The sequence below is a fragment of the Phalacrocorax carbo genome, chromosome 15 (assembly GCF_963921805.1).
Source record: "Phalacrocorax carbo chromosome 15, bPhaCar2.1, whole genome shotgun sequence".
Classification (NCBI taxonomy): domain Eukaryota; kingdom Metazoa; phylum Chordata; class Aves; order Suliformes; family Phalacrocoracidae; genus Phalacrocorax; species Phalacrocorax carbo.
In genome coordinates, this window is record NC_087527.1 from 9,517,853 (window position 1) to 9,543,159 (window position 25,307).

At 50.1% G+C, this 25,307-nt stretch overlaps 3 protein-coding genes across 4 annotated transcripts in view; 1 reads left to right on the plus strand and 2 right to left on the minus strand.

Moving 5' to 3' along the window:
• Window positions 1–650: 650 nt before the first annotated feature.
• On the minus strand, window positions 651–3,606 carry PSMD9 (proteasome 26S subunit, non-ATPase 9). The gene is made up of 6 exons (XM_064466123.1): window positions 3,447–3,606; window positions 3,246–3,348; window positions 2,269–2,462; window positions 1,683–1,784; window positions 1,074–1,162; window positions 651–718 (listed from the first exon to the last, which is right to left on the minus strand). Exons 1-6 carry the CDS (start codon window positions 3,558–3,560, stop codon window positions 691–693), a joined length of 630 nt encoding a protein of 209 aa, XP_064322193.1. The 5' UTR covers window positions 3,561–3,606; the 3' UTR covers window positions 651–690.
• Window positions 3,607–4,819: 1,213 nt separating this feature from the next.
• HPD (4-hydroxyphenylpyruvate dioxygenase) lies at window positions 4,820–10,978 on the plus strand. The gene is made up of 15 exons (XM_064466125.1): window positions 4,820–4,902; window positions 5,131–5,157; window positions 6,031–6,093; window positions 6,889–6,993; window positions 7,159–7,201; window positions 7,303–7,385; window positions 7,515–7,604; window positions 7,732–7,835; window positions 7,999–8,076; window positions 8,242–8,404; window positions 8,739–8,810; window positions 9,535–9,657; window positions 9,803–9,919; window positions 10,077–10,553; window positions 10,653–10,978. The coding sequence occupies exons 1-14, from the start codon at window positions 4,900–4,902 to the stop codon at window positions 10,185–10,187; spliced, it is 1,182 nt and encodes a 393-aa protein (XP_064322195.1). The 5' UTR covers window positions 4,820–4,899; the 3' UTR covers window positions 10,188–10,553; window positions 10,653–10,978.
• Window positions 10,979–14,810: 3,832 nt separating this feature from the next.
• SETD1B (SET domain containing 1B, histone lysine methyltransferase) overlaps window positions 14,811–25,307 on the minus strand; it is a 53,111-nt gene continuing 42,614 nt past the window's right edge. For both annotated transcript variants that reach the window (XM_064466130.1, XM_064466131.1), the window contains 6 exons: window positions 22,175–23,731; window positions 19,648–19,814; window positions 19,231–19,362; window positions 18,452–18,571; window positions 17,955–18,092; window positions 14,811–17,209 (listed from right to left, as the gene is read on the minus strand). In XM_064466130.1, the coding sequence (XP_064322200.1) occupies window positions 17,036–17,209; window positions 17,955–18,092; window positions 18,452–18,571; window positions 19,231–19,362; window positions 19,648–19,814; window positions 22,175–23,731 (2,288 nt within the window). In that variant the 3' untranslated portion in view covers window positions 14,811–17,035. The remainder of the gene's footprint in view (window positions 17,210–17,954; window positions 18,093–18,451; window positions 18,572–19,230; window positions 19,363–19,647; window positions 19,815–22,174; window positions 23,732–25,307) is intronic.

Sequence of the window (25,307 nt, forward strand, 5' to 3'; positions counted from 1 at the left end):
CCCTGAAATCCCCTCAAAGGGCTTATAAAACAAACCACCACAAATAAACAAATAAATAAAAAAAGCCAAATTAGGAGTACTTTTATCACAACTGTATGAACTACTGAACATAAAGTATAATTATAACCCCTGTTCTTTATCTTAACAAGTTAAAATAATTAGGCATTCCAAAGATTCTTTCATCATGTTTAGTGACTTTAAAAGTTGTGGTAACATGGGGAAAAAGCACCAAACTTGCGTATTTCTTGACTGTGATCTACTATTAAAGACACCAAAAAATGCGACAGGACTTTTTATACTGCAATTAAGCATATATTACAAGATGTTCAGTGAGGAGTTCTACATAAAAAAAGGAATGCTCTGTTATCACCAAGTAAGAGCATTTCATGCTCTTTACAGCTTGTATCAAGTGAAGTTTGGGTCTCTCTACAGCCTCATTCTAAACTGAAACAAGGTGTTAAGAAGCCACATCTTGCAGTTCTGCAAGCTACTCCTGATGAGCCAGTGCAATTCTGAATTGCTGGCAGGCCCTGCTCTACCAGAACCTCTTCAGACTCTGTGAGTCAGGCACCTAGAGGTCACAGCCTCCAAAACATTTGTTTCAGCAAAAACATGTCGGGGAGTTTTCAAACCAGATCAGAGTCCACAAAGCAGGCACAAACTTCAGCTTTATTGTTTTCCAAGCAATGGTCATCTTTGCAAGGGAATGATATTGCAGCTGAAAAAGAAGAGGGTAGAAGGAAACGTTAAAGTCTCAAGTTCTCCAACAGGCATAGAAGATCTGACATGGCATGAATCAGACCCAGGCAACCCTCCTCCGTTGGTTTCCTCTACTGGACAAACTAACCACTGAGATCTTCCTCCCTGTCCTCATGTTTGATACAACTTGCCTCCCCATATCACTGTGCAAAAATGTCAGCTTCCAGCTCTCAGCTGGTACCCGCCAGTGAAGCCCATCAGAGCGGGCAGCAACACACACCGAGAGCAAAGCACAGAGCTGGCCCTGCTGCAGGAAATGTGCTCTGAGCTGGGGAAAGCCTCATCCATTCTAGTAAACAAAATAGCATCTTTACCCCAAGAGGCCCTTCCCGGCCCAGCGCTTCGGAGTCAGCCCCACGTGCACTTTTTTGCCGCCACGGATCACAGTCACACTCAGGGGTCTCTGAAAGGGAGAGAAGAAAGAAAAGAAAAAAAAGATGGCACTTTTCTATCACCAAGTCAACTCTCTTCTTCCTTCTTTTGCTGAAGCACCAGAAGAACATTAGGCGCAGGGGAGCTGTTCTTCAGTGGCACCCATTCCCATCCCTGCAGCTGGATCTGAAAGAAGAGCATTACATCCAGAGGCATCTCCAGGAGATCTCTCACTTCTGCTATAAAGCACTTGATGGCTGTGACAGCTTCTTTCGCCAGTCCACAAGGGTGGCACAGCAATGCAGCCTGCTGCTGCAGGGGGTCCCCAGGGGAGAACAGACAATATGATGCTCACAGCAAAAAGCACACCTCTCTTCTATCCAGCAGGAATTTGCTCAACACTGTGAGAGAACAAGGCTACAACAGCACAGACCGAATCTGACACTGTTTCTGACATGGAAATGATGATCCCAGAGATCTGAGTACCACAGGAAGATCTGTGGCTAACAGAGACAGGCAAGAGAATGCAGTTACAAGAGAAATGAGCTCACCCCTTCGCTGTGCTGCACCACTGTGGCAATGTTCTGCAGGTTTTGGAAGTTGTTTATGTTGACAGAACCAAACTCCACAATCTCATCATCAACCTGAAGTCCCTGGACAAAGGTAGAAGACAGATGAGCATCTGCCTTCTTCAAAGACAGGTAATACCACAGGAGCATCACCCTTCACCCAACCACATGGGGAGAGGTGTGCTATGACACTACTGTTCTCACCATTCAGGCAACTGAACTATATTACACCCTCTCTATCTCCTTAGAATGAAGTATGCACTCATTCCTCTGCCCTGTTTTATGGGAAGAGGAATACTGAGGCTAGAATCGTCAGTGAGGCCCGGTATGAGCTGCACGGTGGAACAATAAAGCTGAGAAGAGAGGACTCATCTCACTCCCGTACAGTGACTAGTCTATTCACAGGACATCGCAGTGTGATAAAGAAGAAAACAGGGCAGGATGACACCATCACCAAATCCTCAACTTATTTCCACTTAAGAAGAGACAGAGAAAGCCATCTGCTATGTTTTCTCTCTGGGTCCAGAAGAAGCCTTCCCCACGAGCTTGTCAGGCCCCACCAACTTACTGAGATACTTGCAGGAGATCCCAAAGTCACTGCGTTTACTTTGGCAAAAGCCTGTGGCAGGCTCTGGTTCTGGCTCATTGCCTCGGCCAACGCCTCCGCCTCATCCCTGGCATGCTTCTCCTTCTCCCGGGCGTGCAGCTGGTGAAGAGCTTCCTCCACCTGCTTCATCAGGGCCTTGTGATCATTCTGCAAACCTGTGGGTAACACCATTAGCATGCAGGGAGCAGGAGCGAGTTACATCTAAGGGTGCCTTCTCGGCACACGCTCTCTGCAACTGCACAGAAACGGTATTGTGGGCGCCTCGGACCCGAGCTGTGGCTAGCAATAACCTCCTGCTGGTGTATCTGCTGGGGCCCGGTGCCAGCCCCGCTCACACAGCCCTACTGATAAACATCTGCCGAAGTTAGACAGAGAGAAAGCCACCCTACAAATTCCAGTAAACATGCAAGGCAGCAGGGCTCGGGGGCACCTAGAGATCACGGAGGAGCCCAAGCCTTTTTTCCATCAAGCCACACACTCCTGCATATGTGGAGTAAAATCCACCCCCACAGGCGGGGCACAGGGTAAGCCTGAGAAGAAATAAATGCCAACCTATTTTTCACCCAAAGCTTATTCTATGCACAGCACAAAAATGCCTCGCTGTATTTCAGGCGTGCCAAATGGCTCCACGGCGGACGCAGAATTTTAACGCCGCTGCAACATGTGGACAAGCCTTACTGACGAAGCCGCTCCCCGACAGCTACGAGCGGGGAGCAAAATAACCGAAAAACGAAGCTCAGAGCAACCCCGTTTTCCAGTTTTTGAAGAATTGCAATGAACAGGCAGAAATAACACGGGTTACTTAAACGGTTGCGGTTATTAGGGGGGAGGTTCGCTCCCGCAGCAGGCGCCCGCCGCCCCCCCGCTGGCTCTCGCCGGCCCGCGCCCCTCCGGGCAGCCGGGAAGGGCCGCCCCGCCGCCCCCCGAGCCCCGCTCACAGATGATGTTGTGCCGGGCGCTGCGCACTTGGTAGAGGTCGATGTCGTCGCGGGGGAAGCCCTCGGCGTCAACCAGCGGCTCGTTCATCCCCACGCCCTTTTGCTGCGAGGGAAGAGGCGGCCGTGGGGCTGCGAGCCGGCGCCGCAGGCCGGCCCCGCGCCCCGCCGCCCCCGCCCGCCCGCCCACCCCGCCGCACTGACGCCCTCCAGCAGCTCGTAGCAGGCCTTGATCTGCGCCTCGATCTCGTCCTTCCGCTTCACCAGCTGCTGCACGTCGCTGACGGTGACCGGGCGACTCCCGCCGGGCTGCGCCATGGCCCGCGCCGCAACGGCCGCCGGGAGGGTGCGACCGGCGTCACGAGCGGCGGGGCGGGGCCGGCAGCGGGAGCACCACCCCCGGGGGCCGGGGATTGGGCAAGGTCAGAGCCGCGGGGGCGCGGTCAGAGCCTCGGGGGCGCGGTTAGAGCCGCGGGGGCGGGGTCAGCACTGCGGGGGGGGGGGGTGTGGGCAGTACCGCGGGGGCGTGGTCGGAGCCGCGGGGGAGAGGTCAGCGCCGCAGGGCGGGGTCAGCACCGCTGGGGCGGGGTCAGTTCCGGGGGGCGGGGTCAGTGCTGCGGAGGCGGGGTCAGCGTCTCGGAGGCGGGGCGGGGCGGTGCCGGCGTGCGGAAGGCGCGGGGGCGGTGCCGTGGGATTACGGAGGTGTGATGCTGCCGGGGGGCGGTACCGAGGTGGCGGTGCCATGGGGTGACACAGCTGTGACGTGTGGTTGCGCAGCAGCTGTGATGGCGGCACGGGGTGACCCTGCCCTGCTGCTGGCCCCCCTCCAGCCTGTGCCCCAGCACGGTTGCAGGGGCAGTGCACGGCCGCACAGGGCTGTGTCCCCAGGGTGGGTGGCAGCAAAGGACACAACCCCACCACCACAGCCCTGTGCCGCTCACACCGCCCAAGCCCCCGTGCTCATCCCTGCGGCCCCACCGGCGGCCCCGGCACGCCACCGTGGCCAGCCGCGGGGTGTGTGTGCACTGGTGTTTCCCCACAGCAGGGCTGCCGCCTGCCCGCTCCTCCCGCTGCTCCCACATTTTGTGGACCCCTGCAGCCCTGGGCTCGCCGCAGCTGAGGGTGGCACCACGTGGCCCCAGGCCCAGACACCGCGCACCCACTGGGCGCTGCATGCGGCCAAACTGTCCTGGCTGAATGTCAGACAGGACAGGACACATCCCTGCAAAGGGGTGAACGTCCCCAGGGGCAGGCAGGGGGCTGGGGGGAATGTGCTGCTGCGGTTGCATCACCCCACCACCCCACCGGTGTGCGTGGGGCCAGGGAGGTTTTGCTGTGGGGTTAGCAGGCTCCCGTGCCACAGAGCCTCGCACGCTTGCACACTTGAAAGCTTGCACGCTCACCAACCTCCACGTTTAACCCTGCTGTGCCACAGCCAGGGCTGCAAAGGAGCCCACCACATGGCCCCAGAAAGCCACCCACGGGATGATGCTGGCAGCTCCCAGCCCAAACCAAACCATCTCTGGGTCGTAAATGCTTCGGGTTGGAGGTGGGAGAAGGTGGAGCTGAGGAGGAGCTTCCCCTGTCCCACCACTATATTAAATGCCCTCCCAGACTCTCACTCTCTTTGCTGCTGTCACATCACCAGGCCACAAAAATGGTGAGGGGCAGCAGATGGGACTTAAATTAAATGGCTGGGGCTCAACGGTGTGGGATTTCTTGGGAGCTTTACTGGGTTTAATATGCTGAATTCAGACTTTTCAGTGACTGTGCTGGAAGTCACGCAGAAGAGCTGCTCCTGAGGCACTGACCTTTGGATTCGAGCTCTCTGGGGCTGAGGTACCTTCCCGAACAGCTAACATCTCTCTTTTCTGATTCTCTCTTTTAGACATCTTACACAGACAAGGGAGAAAAGGTAAGAGCCGTTTCGTGTCCATGGTCCTGCCCTGTTGCCTGGTGTGAACCATCAGCTGTGATAATGCAAATAATATTAATTCCTTACTCCTTGATTACCTGGTAAAATCAAAACTGCTCTCTGGCTGGACCATACAGGACATGGTTCCTCATTGTAAATCATCACTAATGATGGAAATTTTTTCATTTCCTTTTTCTTTCTGCTTTGGGAGGAGAGCAACAAATGGGAGATGATGAGTATTTCCCGGCCAACACCGATGCCTAAGCAGAATCCTTGTTTGTTGCAACATTTATTTCCAAATGTTGCACCCATTCACCACCTTTTTCTCTCAAAGTGCTCTCAAAGCTGCCAGTGCACATCGCGGCGGGGTCCCCGACGCTGCAGGCTGGGTGGGAGCATGCCTGGGTCCAGCCAGCTCCAGTGGGAGAGCGGTAGGGAACAGAGTGAAGGGGTATTTGTCCAGACGCTGGCAGTTGTGTAAGAGTGTTTGGAGGGAGAATTAATCTTTAACACTGCAAGGTTCATGGGTGGGTGTTGTGCCCTGGCCGCAGTGCCTGGGCAGCCCCAGCACTGGGGGCTGCTTGCGGGGAGCACAAGGAACACTGGGACCAACACAGCCCGAGGCGAGCCAGGGTTCCTTCCCTTCCACCTTCCACCCTGCTGAGCAGGATCCTGTGGCACCTGACTGTAAAGCACTTTGGAAAATCACTGTTTTGGGGCAGCAGCTGGGGTTTCACCTGGTTAATTCGGATGCATTCACAGGAGAGGCATTTGCAGGCTTGCAGCCATCACTTGTCCCTGCTCCCGAGACGAGCAGCGCTGTGGGAAAGGCTGCAGCGGTGGCTCTCAGCTCTGTTTTCCCCTTCCCTTTAGCCCCCGCGAGGCCGTTTCATCCATTTCCACTCCATCACCTTCTGGGTCGGCAATGCCAAGCAGGTGAGAGGCTGTGGCCGGCTGGGTGGGCACCTGCCGTGCTGGGATGGGTGGCTGCTCTGGTTATTGGCTGCCAGGGGGGCGGTTTGTCCCAGCAGCCCACTGGGTCGGGGCCGTGCCAGCGTCCCAAAGCCTGCCCCTGGCTCGGAGCCTGTGGCTGCTGGCATGGCCTTGGCTGACGGCCTTGGGGGCCCTTGCACAAGGTGAGGGGCAGCTGCCTGGGGGTGTGTGTGGGAGGTGTCCGGAAAATGCAAACCAGCCCACCCCACGTGGCAGGGCTCGAGCTGTGGTCACCAGCCTGCTGAGCAGTAGGGCGTCACGGTAGCTGCTCTCCCCCTCTCACTGCTAAAAGGCCACTGGGAAGTTAAAAAATCCTCCGCCTCAGACTTGAGCTGCTTTTTTGCACAACCTGGCAGATGAACAGGAGACAGGCAGAAACATTTCTGCCACTGGTGGCAGCTCCCTGCCTGCTGCCCAGCTGTGTCCTGCCCGTCCCTGGCTGTGTTGGGTGCAGGAGGTCTCTGGAGGCAGTGCTTCCCACTGAGTTTGGGGTTTTTTTCCACAATATGGGCCCTTTCTCACCTCTACTTGCTCCTTCCAGGCTGCTGGAGGGAAGCAGAAAAGCTCTACTGCTCCCTGTGCACAGATGTGCACACTCATGCACATGCGTGACTTGCATAAACCACAGTGGCCGTTCCCCATGGGCTGTTGGTGCTGCCCTAGCTGGGGGGAGCCCCATGGGAACCGGGGGCCACCGGCACCACGGCTTCACCCAGTGCAGCTGTCGTGTGCCTGCAGGCTGCATCCTACTACTGCAACAAGCTGGGGTTTGAGGAGTTGGCATACCGGGGGCTGGAGACTGGCAGCAGGGAGGTGGTCTCGCATGCCATCAAACAGGACAAGGTAAGGGCGCTGAAGCACCTGCAGAGGTGCCACCACTAGGGTGGAGACGGCGGGTTTGCCAAAACCTGTTTGCACCATTAAACCCCGCACCTGCAGTGCATCTGCCCCAGCCCCGGGGGCACCGCCACATCTCCATCCCTCACCTGTCCTCCTCTTCCTCACCAGATTGTGTTTGTTCTCTCGTCCGCGCTCAACCCAGGGAATGAGGGTAGGTACCACGGGTGTCTGTGGGGGGAGATGGAGTGGGAAAGGGCTGTGGTGGAGCAAAGCACCCCTGCTCATGGCTGTGGCTGCTCTTGCTCCGGGCAGAGATGGGGGAGCACCTGGTGAAGCACGGTGACGGGGTGAAGGACATTGCTTTCGAAGTGGAGGACTGCGACTTCATTGTGCAGGTAGGCAGCCCTTCTGCTCCCGCCTGACCGGCAGCCTGAAACAGCAAGGGGAGGTGGGGAAGGGCCTGGGGATGTCTCCTCCCAGCCCAGGGAGCTGTGGCAGGAAGGGGTCTCTCTCCTTCTGCCCAGAAAGCCAAGGAGCGTGGAGCTGTGGTGGTGAAGGAACCCTGGGTGGAGGAGGACAAATTTGGGAAGGTGAAGTTTGCAGTGATCCAGACGGTAAGCAGCAGGGCAGCTGCGGAGGCTGAGCCGCTGCACCAGAGCGAGGTCTGCAGGAGCAGGCTGGACCTGAGAGGTCCACGAAAAAATGGGTCCACGATGCAACTGTTTCCCCCACCTCTTGCAGTATGGTGACACCACCCACACCTTGATAGAAAAGCTCAACTACAAGGGCCTCTTCCTGCCTGGGTACCACCCACCCCTCTTCAAGGACCCCCTGCTGCCAAAGTTGTGAGTACCTTCCAGAGGGTCCTGCCTGGCTCTTTGCCACCATGTACCAGTGGGATGTCCCACAGAGGATCCAGACAGGCCCCCGCTGCCTTGCCCCGGTGCCCCCCGCACTGTGGGGTGCCCCTGAGCCCAGCTGAGCACCACCCCCGGCTTCCCCCCGCAGACCAAGTGCCAAGCTCAACTTCATTGACCATGTTGTGGGGAACCAGCCCGACCTCCAGATGGTCCCAGTGGCAGACTGGTAAGAGTGGGGAGGGCTGGCAGGAGGCGGGACAGAGCAGCAGCACCGCTCTGCTGGTCTCACAGCTTCTGACAGTGACAGCTGAGGCTGATTAAGCCAGAGCAGAGCTTCGTTAGTGCAGGGATGGAGCGAGGGACTTGATCATGCCCTTTGTGGCCTGGGCAGGTACCAGAAGAACCTGCTTTTCCACCGCTTCTGGTCAGTGGATGACAAGCAGCTGCACACCGAGTTCAGCGCCCTGCGCTCCATCGTGGTCACCAACTACGAAGAGACCATTAAGATGCCCATCAACGAGCCGGCTCTTGGCAAGAAGAAATCCCAGATTCAGGTGAGTGGACACTGCTCGTTGATCCATCAGGCTGCCACTGCCTTGAGTAGGGCTTTGGTGAAGGAAAACGGACCAAGGGGTGAGTGATTCAGAGCTAGCACAGATGTGCTGTGCTAAGGTAGCTGCTGGAAAGCAGCCCTGGCTCTGCTCAGGTCTGCCAAGGGCTGTCAAACCCTGGGGGAGCTGCCAGGACCACGCCAATAGGCCAATAGTGTCTTTTTTCAGTTTCATGGTGTCCCGGAGCTGATTTTGCTTCATATTTTTAAGCCCATGCTCAGCCCTTTGCACACTGTAGCTGTGCTGTCATTAACACAGTGACATTTTCCCTCTGTAGGAATATATTGACTACTATGGAGGGGCCGGAGTCCAGCACATCGCGCTGAACACCTCCGACATCATCTCGGCGGTAAGTGCAGCCCCAGCAGCTCCCTGCCCCAGCCCGTCCTGCCCTGGTCCTGCTCCACCTCCACCCCCGCCCTCTGGGGCACAGCCCTCTTCACAGGGCAGTGGTGGACAATGACACCCATTGGGGTACAAGGACACGGGCAGGCTGAGCAGGCTTTGCACCGTGGTGGTTTTACAACCAGGGTTAACTGCCCAGCAAGTAGCTGGAAAGGGACCTGCCTGCACCTGTGAGCTGCTGGCAGATGCCTGACCCTCCAGCTTAAAGCAGTTGGGGTCTGCAGGGACCCTGATGGCACGTGCTGTCCTTGGGGGGGTGGCTGGTGGGGAGCTCAGACAGCCTGGGCTGCACCACCATAGTACGCCACCCACCTTTGCCTGGGGCAGATGCTGGTCTGGATTGAGCCTAGCTACCTCTGAGCACTTGATTTGGGGCTCCCCTCCAGGCCAAAGGGCCTCCACAGGTATCAGGGGTCAGGGTGGGATGAAGCATCTTTGCACAGTGGCCAATGCTCTGCATTGCCTGGGGAGGGCATCGTGGGCCCTCCCATTCGTGGTGCCCAAAGCGAGAGGGTGGGACAGGTCCCCGTGCATGACTTTGGCCAGTGCCATGGGAAAGTATCGTTCCACCTCCCGACACCGTCCATCCTGGGCCATCCTCTTGGCACAAACTGCTCCACAAATGAGCCCCAAGCCCAACCCATGCCAGGGTCTCCCCTGCCTTGCAGATCACCAACCTGAAGCAGCGTGGCGTGCAGTTCATGGATGTGCCATCCAGCTACTACCAGATGCTGCGGGAGAGGCTGAAAACTGCCAAAATCAAAGTGAAGGAGAACATTGACAAGCTGGCGGTGAGTCAGACCAGCCTGAGAAGGAAAAGGTTTGCCTGGGGCTGGACTGGCTCCCCGAAATATTTTGCAGGGATGAGGGTGATGCAGCGGGATCCCCTTGCTCCTCTGTGGGTCTTCAAACTGTTGCTCTGTTTCTTTTCTTCAGGAACTGAAAATTCTGGTGGATTTTGATGAGAAAGGCTACTTGCTCCAGATCTTCACCAAACCAGTTCAAGACAGACCCACAGTCTTCCTGGAGGTCATCCAGCGGCACAACCACCAGGTTGGTTTGAGGATTTCATGACAATCTTGGCTTCGAGACCTCAGGGCCATCAAGTACCGTCACCCAGCCAGCTCTTGGTGCTGCTCTTTCCCAGCTGCTTCCGGGCTGACGAACCCGCTGCCCGTCCCTGTGGTCTGTAACATTGTCATCTCCACAGGGCTTCGGCGCTGGGAACTTCAAGTCTCTGTTTGAAGCAATAGAAATGGATCAAGATGCAAGAGGAAACCTGACCATCCTGGAGCCCAACGGGGAGACCAAGCGCATCTAGAGGGTGGCAGAAACGCTGCCCTCACCCCTAATGAGCTGATTCACAAACGAACCGGGAAACGACTGATGTTTTGGTAAATAGCCCAGACCTAAGTGTTATAAACCCAGGGAAGCTGCTGCCAAGCTGGAGACGTAAAAGGACTCAACACCTACCCCGACCCAGCCCAGGCACTGCCCTCCGGTGACTGCTTGGGAGAGGGAGTGTGGGAAATAGCGAACACGCTCTTAAAAAGCAGTTTAATCTGATCCAAACCACCAAATTCTTAACAAAGGGCAGATTTAAGGCATGTGCCAAAGACATGCAGCTATGGAGGAAGACAGAGGAAACAACTGGGAGTGCTTAAATTTGGTCTACCCTAAGTTTTCTGTTAATTTTAGCTACACAGGAAGCTGGGAGAGGAAACCATGGAGGCGTTTGCCTCTCTGCACATCTTGTTTTGTAAGATCTCATTTTAATTGCTTTTAGACTCAATCTTGAATTGGAATTTGCCAAGATTAAACACATGGTTTTAAGGTAGCTACAACATTCTGGAATGACACTTAATCGAATTCACGTATTTCACCCTTCCCAAGGCAACACAGTCTTGCTCTAATACCTGCAAATTCCTGAATTAATGAAGGGCTGGGGTTTCTCCTGTGTTTCAAGAAGTAATTGCTGGGATTGGCATCGAGTCCTTGGCTCAGATCCCACCTGCACATGCCAAGTCCCCTCTGGGCATTGCTCTGGTGTTGTCACTGTTGCTTGCAAGGGGACGTTCCCCACTGACACAATAAAACCCTGTCCTGTCACAACCTGAGTGCCTGGTAAGTTAATGTGTCGGGGCTGGAGTCCCTCTACCCCATGTTTGCTGTGGCTGCAGGCCGAACGCTGCCCGAGGAGCCCACAGACCTCAGTATGTCACTGCTGAAGAACATCTCAGGGTCTCCAGTGTCCCCAGGTCTCACTGCTGTTGCAATATCTGCCCTCCAAAGTCCCGGTGCCCCCACTGCTGCTCCCCCAGTTTGCCAGCATCAAAGCTGCTTAAACCCTGAGCAGCCAAAGCCCCTGGCTCAGGATGGGCTCCTCAGAAACAAGTCCTTCCACCAGGCTCCAAGCCCCTGCCCCACACAGCCACCCTCCAGGCCGAGCCCTGCAAGGTTTGGCTGTCCTGCATCCCCATCCCTTCAGCCGCCAGTCAGCCACAGAAGCCAAGAACTGAGCTGGGAAGTCACCTTACAGCCCAGACTCTCTCCTGCCTCTTCCATTTCCTCCTCCATCAGCCGCTCCATTTGTCTCTGCTCTGGGCATCTTTTTTTCTAAAGCTCAGAGAAGCCCCTTTGACCGCCACCGCTTTCACAGCAGCCCCCAGCGAGGGAGGGTGGGGGGCACATGGCCAGTTCCAGGCTGTGCTTTCACCTGCATCAAACCTCAGCGGCTCCCCCAGCTTCCCCCCTATAAACCATAGGTAACAGAATTAATTTCAGATTTGAAAAAAATTATTTAAAAGAAAAAACCCAAAGGGCCTCTGGCCCCAACAGCCTCACAGCATTGCCTGAACCAGCAACACTAACACCTCGCTTCACCAGTTAAGGGCTTTCACCTCCATAAAGTAAAAAAAAGAAAAAAAAAAAAGATGCGAACTCAGAAAAACCCAGGGCAGAGGCTGCAGGAGCAGGGACCCCTCACCTGCCCAGGCAGCACCGCCGAGGTTGAAGGGTTAGGGGCACCCGGCACTGTAGCAGGAGGGCCAGGGCCCGGCTGTGCTTCAGCTCTTAAGGGGTGTACGGATTTTTAATACACAGGAAATTTTCTTTAAGTTTATAAGATCAAATAACTCACATATTTTTTCATGCAATATAACATTGCTCAAAGTCATTTCCTGCTCACCAGAATTAATATTTTCAGTAAAGATCTGGTTGCTTGAGCTCTTGCGGTTCCCAGCATGGGTCTGAGAGCAAAAAGCTGCCCTGGCTATACATTAAGCACAACATAATTTTTCTGTAAGAAAAGTCAGTATATTTATGGTTTGCTTTATAAAAGTTACTATAATACAATGGTACATAGTATTCAATTCACAAAAATATGAACAAATATATACAGCATGACACATCCACAACAAAAACACTTTCTTCAAAACAAGATACATACTGGTGACAGATTCTATATGCACAAAACATCCCTAAATTTATAAATTTGCTTAACGAAAGATAAAGCAGAAATCCTAAATTTTCAAAGCAGAGTTGGTTTTTTAAGGAACTTAAAAAAAAATAAGATTTTTTTTTCATTTATTGCAAACCATTTTGCCTGCCTCCTTTTAAAGGAGGTCCTTTATTTTCACACTGTGAATTAAAACAACCTTTCATAGGACCAGAAAACTGCAAGGATTGGGAGCCGGGTGTTCTTCCGTTTTGCTTTTTAAACTGCCCGTTTGTTTTAGAGTGTCCGTTACGATGTGTTTCTTTTCACTTGGACAAATACTACAGTGGCAATTAAGGAGGAAACTCATAAAAACAAAACAAATATTAAATTGAAAAAATCCAGTTGCAAACTTGCTTAAATACACTTTAGGTTGTCTATTAGACTGTACACATTTCCTCGCTTGAAATAAATAGATTTTGCACATTAGGTTTCAGACTGAGGGGGGGGAAAAAAGAAGCAGCCTTGACTTGGCAATTTTTTGTCTTCAGTTTCTTAATGCTTCTAATTCCATCTATTTATTTCACAAAAAAAAAAACATATTTATACAGAATTTACATTATACAAAGCTTGACACAAGCTGTAAATGCCACCAGCTCCTTTGCTATACTTAGTCCTCCTTCCTCCCCATCTCCTTGACATGATTTAGAGCTGGGATCTGTTTAAAAAGAACTCCAAATTACAATAGTCACTTTTAATAAATTATTTACATGCTCTTGAAGTACAAAGAAATCAGCAAAAAAATTTCAACATGTTTCTACAAGAAACAGTGTTTGAAGAGAAGATTCTTGAGTTTGCCTATGTACAGATGATGCGGGTTTTTATACTTCAAAATCCTTTTTTCCTTAAATTTTTATTTTATACAGAAATGCACTGAAATGATCCCTGAAAAAGGTCACAAAAACCAGAACTGAAACTACTGTATACTTTGTTGGAGTTTAAAAATGTTTTTTCTTCTTGTAGAAATAAGCTGCTCTATACAATATAAATATCTGCAAGATGAGCCCCTTCCCCTCCCGGACCCCTGATAGTCACAGACCACTTCTTGGTGCCAACCTGGAATTGCAAACAAGGGTGTGAACTGAACGGATAAATGAAGGTGTTGGGCAGCAGCAGGTGGGATTTGCAAGCACAGAGCATGCTTCCTAGAAACACCAACTGCGGAGGCATCTGCACCCTGAACTCAAGCCAGCTCCATGTTGGGAAACTAAGATTTAAGTTCTATTTCCAAAAGTTTTGCACTACTCTCCTGGGTTATTTCACCTAGCGACATACAATTTTGCAGGGAGCACAGTCAATGTCTCTCTCTTTTTTGTCTTGGGTTTCAATTTAAGTAAAGATAAATTGGGGACAAGCTTCTCAATGAATTAAACAACTTCAGTAGATCTCTCTGTAAAGCAGCACACGCTAGTGAGGTTTCTTTTTAGTCCTTTGCACTATTTCCATGGAGTGCTGGGGTGCCTGCGCTGACAGCGGGAGGTGAACACTGGGACCAGTCCAGGCTGGTGTTAGTGATGCACCTTCTGCCTTTCTCCCCTCATCTCACCCTCTTCTAAGTACAAGCCAAAGTACCCGGGGTGGGATTAGAAAGGCACCTCCATGGGGCTGCCTTCCAAAACCACATCCGTAGCTGTAGGGCTCCCCTGCCCCAATCAGGCCCCATCGGCTTGCAGGATCAGGGCAGTCACAGGCAACTGCAACAGCTCATGGAATCACTAACCAGGCTTATAATCCTCACCATAAACTGCACTGTTTTGGGGGATGGGGCAGCTCTGCAGCCTGAGACAGAAGCTGCACAGGGAGGACTCTGCAAATCAAGATTTATGGGAAGAAAAGCCTCAGGTTTAGCTCTGAGACCAGACCAATGTGATTTTTCAGAACTGCTGCAGATCCAACAGTTCTGTTTCCTCCTGGCAGGCTACTGGGACCTCAGCTCTTCAAAAAACCTCACATTTTCTGTCTGGGATCCTAAAAAGGGATGGGTTACGGGGAGTTTCAGAAGCACCCAGGTGATTTAGGTGCTCATGGTCTTTGGCACCCAAATCCCTTTGGTGCTGCTAAAAACACAGTGAAGGAACCCAACCTGTAGGTCTCGTTTCAGAAGACCAAGACCTGACTCTCTGCCTCTCCTCAACAAAGATTAAGGCAAACTGCAGGGGCTAATCCTGTCCAGAGCACACAGATACACTGGGAAATACAAAACTGTCAGCAGGTACTTATGGGCTGAGCTATTTGGGGTGTCTTTGCCTCCACAAAACCACTGTTCATGCACTGGTTTGGTGGATCAGAGAGGAAGAAGGCCAAGGACATCGGCAGAACTGCTGCATGCAGGGGCTTCAGTTCTGAGACACAGGAAACTTCTGTGCATTTCCAGAGCTTTGAAAGTAAAAGGCCAAGCTGTAGAGATGCCAACTGGAGCATCAACACAACAAGATGAACCTTATTTAAAAAAAAAAAAATTGAGCAGCTGTTTTAACTCCCAAATGCTCCTGCCATCGCTGCAGTTACAACCAACGTTCAACGACAGAAACCAGTTGTGCTTCTCATAATTTTACGTCCTGGGTCACCATTACCCAATTGCTGGAGAGATTTTGGGGGGGGACATGGGGGGGGACGGGACACAACAAAACCAAAACAAAAACAGAGATGAGACTACGGACTGTCCAATCTCAGCAACAATTTCCTTGCCCTCAGACAGAAATACAGGTGGTATTAAGGCAGCTTGTAGCTGTCTGCTTGTTCCTGTTCTTTCAGGCCTTTTGTCCGAAGGAGAAATTTGTAGATGTAGATGTCTAACCTAAATTACAAGCTCCGCTCTGCAGTGCAGGCCTGGCAATTCCACTTAACAGCTGAAAAAAACTTCCAGGAAACCCTTTTGCAAGGTTGCAACCTCTGTTCGTGGAGCTGTGGTCATACAGCAATTATCGCTAATTTTAAAAAGCTACAGAAGAACACAGCTGTGCAATTTGTTCTGTGGGGAGAAGACATTTAGCTTTGCAGATAATCTTCCCATTTCATAATGACATTGCAACTTCCCCTTATAAGCCAATCAAAAAGGTTTTACCACAACTAATCTCTACTTTTAAAGCAGGAGAAATTCAATGTAAGTTGAAAAACTGATCCTGTCTACACCTGAACAGTCATGTAACGTTTCCAGATCACATCCAAAGAAGTATTTCTTTGGTGTTTTGCCCCATTTGAAAATGGAACCTCTCAAACAACTGCAACCTTCACCTCAACACATCTACAAGGACAAATGTATCAAAAAATCACTTCAAAATATGCCTTCCAAATTTAAAGAAGCATTCATTTTCATGCTGTAGATGGGGGAGGACAGGATTGCTCCTGCAGCCTGCTCTCAGCGACACTTTTACCATGTTCTTACTGGAGGGATGGAACCACCTCAATCCAAGTTACTCAGTAACAGAGGGAGGAAAGCAGCATGGCACAGCTCACTCCTATCATAGGAGGCATCTCCCACATTCAAGGACAGAGCAAATACTCCATGTAAAACGCCACAAGGGCAGGGAAATGCAGATGAAAATGGGAAAAATTCATGAGACACACATCAGCCTGCTTCCCATCTAGAGGAAGAAAATCCTGTTATAAACTTGGGCCGTAGTGTATGCTTACAAGGAGGGTAAGATTTTTACAGCGTAAACACGGACTGAATTGTTCACTTAATTTCAGCCTCAGCCTTTTTTGCATGCAAGACAAACTGACCTCCAAGAAACAGGCATCCCCAAAGGCCACACGCCATGCCACAATGCTACAGCTACTAAACTGACTCGACTTCTTACTGGTGATTGCAGTATCCAAATATTTTTCATGTATGGGTGCAGGGGTTTTGATTCCCCAATAAACCAGCACTGCATATGAAAATTAGAGACGAGCCCTAGGTGCTAAGCTGAGGTCTGCGGCTGACCTGACTCTTCCCCGGGGTGTCTGGCTTAGGGGACTTGTTCAGGCTCATCCCTAACAAAAAGGCCGGACAGTTCACCTATAGTCTCATTGCGGAAACATCTCCATACATACACGCACCCACGCACGCACACACACCCATTCGCACACCCTCAAGCCTCTGGCTTGCTCTGTAACATCAACCTTACATTTATTTACAGCTTTGAGAAATCTGTGCAATTTCAGCCAATCAAGCTCCCAACAAACCCTATATGGCGTTTTCAGTCTCTGCTTCACATTTAAACGTTGAATGTCTTTTTCAACCAACAAAACTGATGAGAAAAAGGTAGCAGCATTTATGAAAAGATGAAGGTTTATAACAACAATTTAAAAAAAGGTACCATTATCCCATTATGGAGCATTAATGTAGGGACTGAACAGAGAAGCTAGTGTTTGGATAGACCATGCCACAAAACGGTAGTCACCTTTTTGTGTGCGTGTTGGATCTGAAAAGGAAAGAGCACCTGAAACATGAACAGTCCTCGTAGGCATGTGCGCTTTTTGCTTCCATTCGTGATCCTGGCAGATGTGCGAAACTTCCTTGGTTTTTTCTTCTCTTTTTTTTCCTTTTTTTTTTTTTTCCTTTTAAAATTTTTTTCTTCCTTTTTTTCCTTTTTTTTTTTCCTCCTCTTTTTTTTGGCAAAGTGCAACCACACCTGGTTACCACAGTTTTGACATGGCCGAAGGTGCAAGTGTGACGAGAAACCTCGAGTTCAGTTCAGGGTTCCCCTGCAGTTCTCAGAGCCACATAGACATGGGATTTTTACATCCTCAATTGGAAACTTGTAGTCATAGGTAATTTCCTCATTCACATTGATGTGCTGTTTGGAGTAGATGACAATCTTCTTTTGAGACTCCACCGTGATCACTTTAGCATAACAATTTGGCTGCAAGGGTGACAGAACAGGTAATGACTTAGGCTCCTGATGGCCACACCTTCCCAGTCTCCACACAATTATTCCAAGCTAGAACAGACCAGGGCAGTCCTTCCCCTAGACAGCCTGAGCCACGCTTCCAGAGCCTGCACCCAGGAGAAGCTGAGAGAAGGCAGTATGAAGCCAGAAAACACAGCAGCCCTCCTTGTGCTCCTCCAAAATATCCACTTTCTGGTCATTTGTGGTGCAAAAGAACCTGGGTACTGCTCTACCAAGTTTGTCACAGGCTAAGAGCAGTTCAACTATCGCTTAATAATTTGATCAGGGAGCCAAGTCTTTGAGAGTAGACTGCAGCACAGAGCAGAGGGGAAGGCATTCTCCACCTGCTGGGGCAGAAAATACTTCTCCCACATGGACACTAGAAGGAGACTGTTCCCACAGAATAGCAATGCTAAAATTTGGTTCTTTTAAGGAAATATTTGTTAGCTATGTTTGAACAGTGTTCATCAGGGTCCCCCAACACAGCCAGGAGGATTCTGAGAGCACTCTGACTCGCTGTGTGTTTAATTTCCCAGGTCCCTTGAATCTCTTTATGCTAGTTTAGACTCTGCTTTGATCTGCCACAGCTCATTAACATTTAATCATAACCCTGTGACCCCCTGCTACTCTGAACATGGCCCCAAATCAAAGTTAGCAAGGACTCAGTGGGTTTATCAGTATGTCAGAGTACAATTATATGCAAAACAATGATACTTACATTGCAGCTGTGATTAATAAACCTGGCGAAGTTCCCGCATTTTGTGGCATCAATGATGGTGTCATGATCAACTCTGAACATGTAACTGCTTCCGATGCCTTCATCCTCATATCGCTTTTCACGCATATCAGCAATGACCTACAGAAAACCCCATATTTAGTGTCAAGACACAGCACAGAAGTGATCTGTGAGCAGATATCTACGCAACGCTCACCTGAGCTGTTCTTGTGTCACTCAGACACCCCAAGAGAACACAGACCTAACTGAAAACACAGATGTCAGGATGGGCTTCTTGAGAGCTTATCTCCTAAGGATTTGAGCACTTGGTTTCTGTGGGCTGTTGAAAATCCCACCCTTGTACCTCCAAACCATATGCCAACCTCTGCCTAGCTCATGCAGCTAATGCCTTACAGCAGGGACTCCAACCCCATCTGTCATACTCAAGCACTTCTTTCAGGGTCAGTTTTTGCTCAGATTTCACCCACAGTTCAGCTTACCTGCCTGATGTTCTGACCCACGTATTCAATCACCATCTCATCAGCTGCAATAGGCTCCATAGCAAAAAGGCCCCAGTCATGAATGTGGCTCTTGCAGAATTTTAGTTTTTTCTTCCGGAACTGCATGAAGAAAACACCCCAACACCCCAACCCTGAATTAGCCACAGCACAGAAAGGGAAAGGCCATCCCGGGGTCCAGCATCTGCAGCACGCTCCAAGCCACAAGGAGTGCTGGGGTACTTCAACCTGATTTAGTTTCCTTCTGTCTTGTGATGACAGGAAGGCAGGACAGAGGCCATGGGAGATCCCATAGCGCTGCAGTACTTGGGTTTTTACCAAGGACCACACACTGGGGAAAAGAGATCCTCTGAGGCCATTGGTCTCTGTTCTGCATAACCCTGATGGTTCTGACTAGGGCTCAAGCTCTGTATCATCATATACTTATTTATAGCCATTTATCAGCCAGCTCATGTCTCCGCTTCTTACAAGTGAGCATACTGGACGAAGTGTCATGTTCTCCCTGTGACTTCTCTGTTCCTATTCCTTTAATAAGTTATTTGTATTACATGTTGTATTAAGTTGTACTGTTGTATCAAGTTGTATTACATGGAAGCACAGGACAGCCAGGTACCATTCAATCTTCTGGCACACACAATGGTGCCCAACACCAAGATGGCCATCACCAAGGTGAGGTGAAACTGGAAGGAGGTCCCCTGCCCTGGCCTCAGCCTGCTCCCAGCCAGCCCCTGTGCAAAGCAGCAATCCACGGGGTGACCTACCTTGAGCTGGTTGAACTTGAGCAGGTCACTGTCACAGCTACCAGTGAAGGAGGAGAGGAGCCTGCGTTGCTCTGACCGCCTCTCGGAGCCAGCCCGGGTGGAAGCATGAGGTTGGGCAGGGATGCTCATACCCTGAGAGGACAAATGGGTGATCAAAGCTGACCCAACACCCTACAGCCTCCCTGTGAGCAATCTCTTGTGCTACAACATATCACCACAGAATGTGTAGCCTCCTAAAACATCCTACATCAAACACTAACACCTCCCTAGCAGCTCCTGGATGACCAACTCAACACAGGCATAGCAACAGCTTCACCTCCCTCCTTGCCAAACGGCAGGAACCATCCACTGTGCGTGACACCATATAAAACCAAATCCCATCCACACCTCAACAGTCAGCGGAAGACATGTCCTCACCTGCGTGTCAGCTGGAGGCTCCTCCGCAAAAGCTCGGCTATTGTTGAGGTATTTAAGTTTGTCCTTCTTATCAATTTTGTAATAGCCTTCACTTCGTGCACAGCCCGTCACATGCTCCCGCATCCCATCATCCCGCTTCTTTTTCTTGGGGGTAGAAAAGCTAGTAGGTGGAAAGAAGTTAAGGAGAAACACAGCCGCCGGTGGATTTCAGACAAAACTTGCTACAGCTACATGCGGCTAACACCAGGAGCTTGGGAAATCAGGAAGGTTTTGTGGGGGTTGCAAAAAATAATAATACTATTGAAAAATAAAAACAACATCACAGAAGCCCACGTGCCTACAGGAGAACCAGGTAGAGCCTTTCCTTCTTAGGTTCATGCTTTGGGAAACTGAAGTAAAGATATAATGAAAATTTAAACATAAAAAGGTTAAGCTGTCAAGAGAAACCTGTTTGAGAAAGGATTTCCCCACAGCACCCACTACATACACAGACAGCAGCTGCCCAGCCATCTGGATGTACCGTCCCCTCTTTTGAGTGACACACTTTTGTTCTACCGCCAGAAGCTCCCTGCAGCCACCCCAAACCCTGAAGACATCAGAGTGATCTCACGGCAGCAATTACCTGCACTGACTAGGGCTAGAAGCGGCACAGATGGGCAAGAGATGCTCCTCAGCCCAAAGGGCTTGGAAAGAGATGCTGGTCTCACTGGCCTCGGTAGGTCAGCTCCTTCAGACCCTGACAGCAAGGTTAAGACCATGCGCAGATGTTTTCAAACCCCACTGTCCTGATCAGTCAAGAAAACCTGCAGCTGACCTGGCAAGGACTCACTGCACTGAGCAGGCAGAAGGCACCTTCAGGTCTTTGGCTTCTGGAAGGACCGTAGAGCTGCACTACTGGCAGCTCACCCCAAAAACACAGCAATGAAGCCTATGACGATGGAGATCTACCCAAAAATGCTTCGTGTGAGTCATAACATATCCTTTACACCATAAAAGGCAAGAAGTGATGGCCTTGAAATCAGAGTGCTGAGGTGTGATCCTACTGCAAAGCACGTGAACCCTGCAGGTACTTTCACACCGATCGTGCAGTTGTAGCACAGGATGAACTGGCAATTGGCTGCAGATGATTTTTTAATGGTTTAAAAAGTGACTGTAAAATTTGCTGTTACAATAATCCTTATCATCAGGGAAACAGATTTCAAATATTTCCACTGTGTAAGCTGCCAAACACAAATACATTTAAGTACAGGCAAGCCCTACCCTGAGCCGTCCCATGCTGCCTTTCGCTGGCTGTGGTCCCCCACCACTGCAGCGCCAGTTACTCCCACCTTGAAACTGGTTTGGTTTTGGAACTGTTTTCCCAAATGGGGCAGACACAGACTGAGAATTACTGGGGATGATGCATTTCATCATCCCTTTAGAATATTTCCTTTAAATAATTAAATAAGTCTACTTCAAGGCTATTGCACTGGTATGAAAAGGCAGATTATTATAAATTTAATGTTAGACATTGCCCTTTGAGATGCAGGGAAAGAAAGGTGAAAAACACATAGTTCAGCACCGAGCTCCACTTGCTTTTTGTCAGTATCATACCTGACTGTTTTAAGTGATTTGGGCTTTTTTGCTTTTGCTTTCACATCTTGCAGGGAGTAAGGGATGAGATATTTTAACTCTACACAATCTCTAGCAACTCACGAGATGGTGCATTTGTCTTCTTTAACACATAAATTCATACATCCTTCCTAAAAACATTACTAGAGAATTCTTAGGTTATGAGCACAGCCTTTTAGGCTCTGTTCTGAAGATCACTACTGGTGGCTGTACACATGTAGTGCCTTATGCTGAAGCAGCTTGTGTGTCCCAAAAATGCTCCCAAAGATTCAAAGCTACAGCCTATGCTGCCGATTACCAGATCATGGGCAGGGAGGAAGGGGACGGGGCCAGACTCTGCCCCACCAGCACCAGCCAGTGCTACACGTGCTCCTCACTGCAGCACTAGCAGTACATTCCCCCATCCGGCTTGGGACCATGTCTGCCCTGATGTCCCATTAGAAACCATTGCTTTCGTTAGTATTTCAAGCTCAAAGCAAGTTAAAGCTGCTAGCACCACTATCTCATCATTTTGGGCACAGATGGTGAGATTATTTTTACAGCAAATTTTAGCCCCAAGTTAAAGACCGGTATGTGCAGACTAGAAATCCCACAAGCAAGCTGAAAAAAGTCTGGTTTAAATGCAGACAGAAGCTTCTCAAACTAGCAAATAAATCTCCCCAGAAGAGGTGCATACAGATTTTCCTGCAGTCCTAGATTGAAAATATAACAAGAACAGCCACTTCTGCAGTATTTCTGTATTGCAGCTTCAGGGAACAAAACAGTCTAAAATTCCCTGCTGATATAAGCAATTGCTATTCTAGTAAGCAAATGCTTCTTCCACCAAACAATCTTTTGCATTGTAAGTCCTGCACAGTGACCATCTAGTGCATCTTACATGTGTTGTGTAATGCAGAGCACCAGTGAGAAAGGATATAAGGATGGAATACCCACAGGGTGTCATTCAGCCAGTCCATACCATTGTCCTGCTGTAACAAGCGGTCATATGTGATACACATGAATTTGATATCTTCCTCATCTATGCCTCCGTTCCAAATATCATACAAAATGGTCATCTCCTCAAACTCAGAGCGTGGCCTGAACTGAGGCCGGGGTGGGGAATACTCAGGGGAAGGAATCACTGGGAGGTCCTCAGGTGTCTTCTTCTGTCTTCGCCACTGTCTTTTAGGTTTTACATGAGCTTCGTCTTCCTTAAAGTCTTCATTCCACTGGTTCTCCAGTTCCTTAAATGGCAGTTTCTCTGCAACTGTCTCAGCTGCTATTTTCTCGTGGAAACCATCATTCCTGAAGTCCAGGGTGACAGCTTCTGGGTCTTTCAGTCCATAGAAAGCATCAGGATGTCCACTCAACAGCTCTTTGCCCACAGCACTTTCCACCAAGGCCACTGGCACAGGAGAAGGTTCTACGGTTTTGCCCGAGTACATATCCAACGAGAGGACAGAAGGTGGTGACCGTTTTGGTCGACCTGGCCTCCTTTTGGGAAGAACAGACGGTGGTGGTGGTGGGGGAAGAATAGAAGCACCAGTGGGTACTTCTGGAGAGAGCAAAACAGATTTTACATCTGCCTTACATTCCTCAACGGGCATTCTTCCATCTCCGTGCATGCATGGCAGGGCTGCTACAGGTATTGGTTCATCAGGTGGCAAACCCATGTCTGTGTGGAAATCTGCTTGTGGGGGGCTGGCAAAAGGGATAGGGGAAGGAACACTGTTCATGCTGATTGTAAGGGAAGCACCAAGAGGCTCTTTAAAGGGTTTCTCGTCTAGCTCATCCTCTGACTGTTTCTTGCCAGACAGAAGGCAAGGAATGGTAGCACCAGCCTCTGGGAAAGTAGGCGTGAAATTGAAATCTCTCCCAGGAGTCCGAGGAATGCCACTGTTAATGCCAGGAGATTGGGATGGGTAGGAAAAGGGGCTCCCTGGGACTTGAGGGGAACTAAGGGTCAAGCTGCTTCCCGTAAGGGGAGCATCACTTCCTGGTGTGGCTGGAACAGTGTCCGTACTCTGTGACTTCGCAAGGGGGTGTGAATGCTTGGCCAAAATGTCCCGCCCAGGAGTCCGAGGAATCTCCTCTTCCACAGACGTTTTGGTCACCATTAATTGTTCAGGGAACTTTTCTGGAGGGACTAAAGATTCTTCTTTACCAGGAGTCGATGGTAATGGAATCATGGAGGATGGCACCTTGTGGGCTGGAAGCAAAAGAGTATCAGTCTCTGAATGGATCATCACCTCCCGTCCAGGCGTGCGAGGCAGCCGGTCATCCTCCTCTGCTGCCGAGGGCAGTTTTGTTTTAACACGAACTTCTAAGCTGCTGTCATCAGACTTGCTAAAGAAGCTGCTTTTATTGGGCAGAGGTTCTCCAAAGACTCCCACTGGAGTTGAGAGACAGAGCGCCTCCTCCTCATCTTGAGATTCAGGCTTTGGACCTTCCTGTATTTCTGGCTCCAGCATGGTAGTGGGTTCGGACTCTTCCTCTGAAAGGGGGAAAAGAGAGGAGAATCAGGATCTTTGCTTCCACTCAGTTACTTGCCACTTGCCAGTAAAGGCACGTTTAAGATGCTGCAATTACAGAACAGCTCAATTCCACTGGGAGGCTTTAAAAATTTCAATGCTTTACATTTTGGAGGCACAGAGTGTGGAGTAATTAGATGCTACCACAGACATCCCTAATGGACCATTTTTTAAAAATGCACTATTAATTTGAGGATTAGCTACAACACAGGCCAGAATGAAGGTTTTCTGCTTTCAAAACCACTGACCACCTTTTGTGCAGACATAAAAAGAATTGGTGGATTGTGGGGCAAAGACTTTGGAGGAAAGCTGTCAGAGCCCCAAGCTACCAGCTTTTCTAATGTGGGAAGGTAAACTAATTGCAAGGCTGAGAAGCACCCTCAGCTCTCCAAGGAGGCAGCAGTGAAGGGAGGAGCGTAACACTCTTGAACAACACATGAAGCAAATGGGAAGCCCTTGTAATGAATGAAGAGACACTCAGATGGTATCAATGAGGCAATTTATATGCTGCTCTCTCTTGCAGCTGGCTCATTTGTCTGAAGTTTATTTACCCCCTTAGGGCCAGGGCCAAAAGGAATCAACAGTGACTCTTGTTAGGCAGCTCAGAATAACATTTTCAAGTGGGAGAGCAAAGGGAGGTGAAAATGCCTGGAGAGTTGTGGAAGGGAAGCACTCCCCATTTGTGCTGAACAAACCAAAGAGTCACTGGAGGACGGTCTGATCCCTGTCATTCCCGTACGACAAGGATGGGCTGCACAAGGGGAATGCTGCAGTTTGAGCTTCCCACAGTTTACCTGTAAAGCTCATTTCACATGTCAAGGTCCCCAAATGCAGGTCTCCCCAGATTTATGTCCTTTCTGGACACCAACCTGTTCTAGAAAGGATCTGTGCAAAACAGGTTCTTCTTTGCCTGCCCAGTTTAACATTTTGCCTCTTTACGGCTTTCAGATTTTATGGCAGCCAAGGGGTGACAGCCTGTGCAGGGACTGGATTTCCAGCTCTCCAAGTGGCAGAATACTGCCCAGTCCTCAGACACCAGTCCTGTCCAAGGCTCACACTGCAGGCCACACTAGATGTGCGCTGCCTGTTGGCTCCAGTTTTTAACTTTTCAACTCCCCTCTAGCTACTGAATTTGTCAACCTTTATGCATCTCACTCCTGTTTTAGTAAAAGGTTTCTAATTTCCCTCGGTTAAATGCAATGTTGTATTGAATGAAGAAAATCTCCTTCTTCCAGAAAACCAGGGAGCATCACTCATTTGAAAGGACTAAGTGAAAAAAAAATATCAGGAACCAGATATAATTCTGACATTCCACTCATATGCCCCATATAGCTTCCCAGTCACATACTGCTTCGGTATTAAAACGAAAGAGCCAGTAGTGACTCATTAAGCACAGATTCCTGTTCTGTTTTAGCAGCCGTGGCTTTTCTATCTTGAGCTTCAGGCACCACACCACCCAATCAGTCACCCTCGGACGATGACAACTGTTCAGTTCCTGTAGGACACTAACTAAACTGGCTGAGGATAAGATTCTGGATA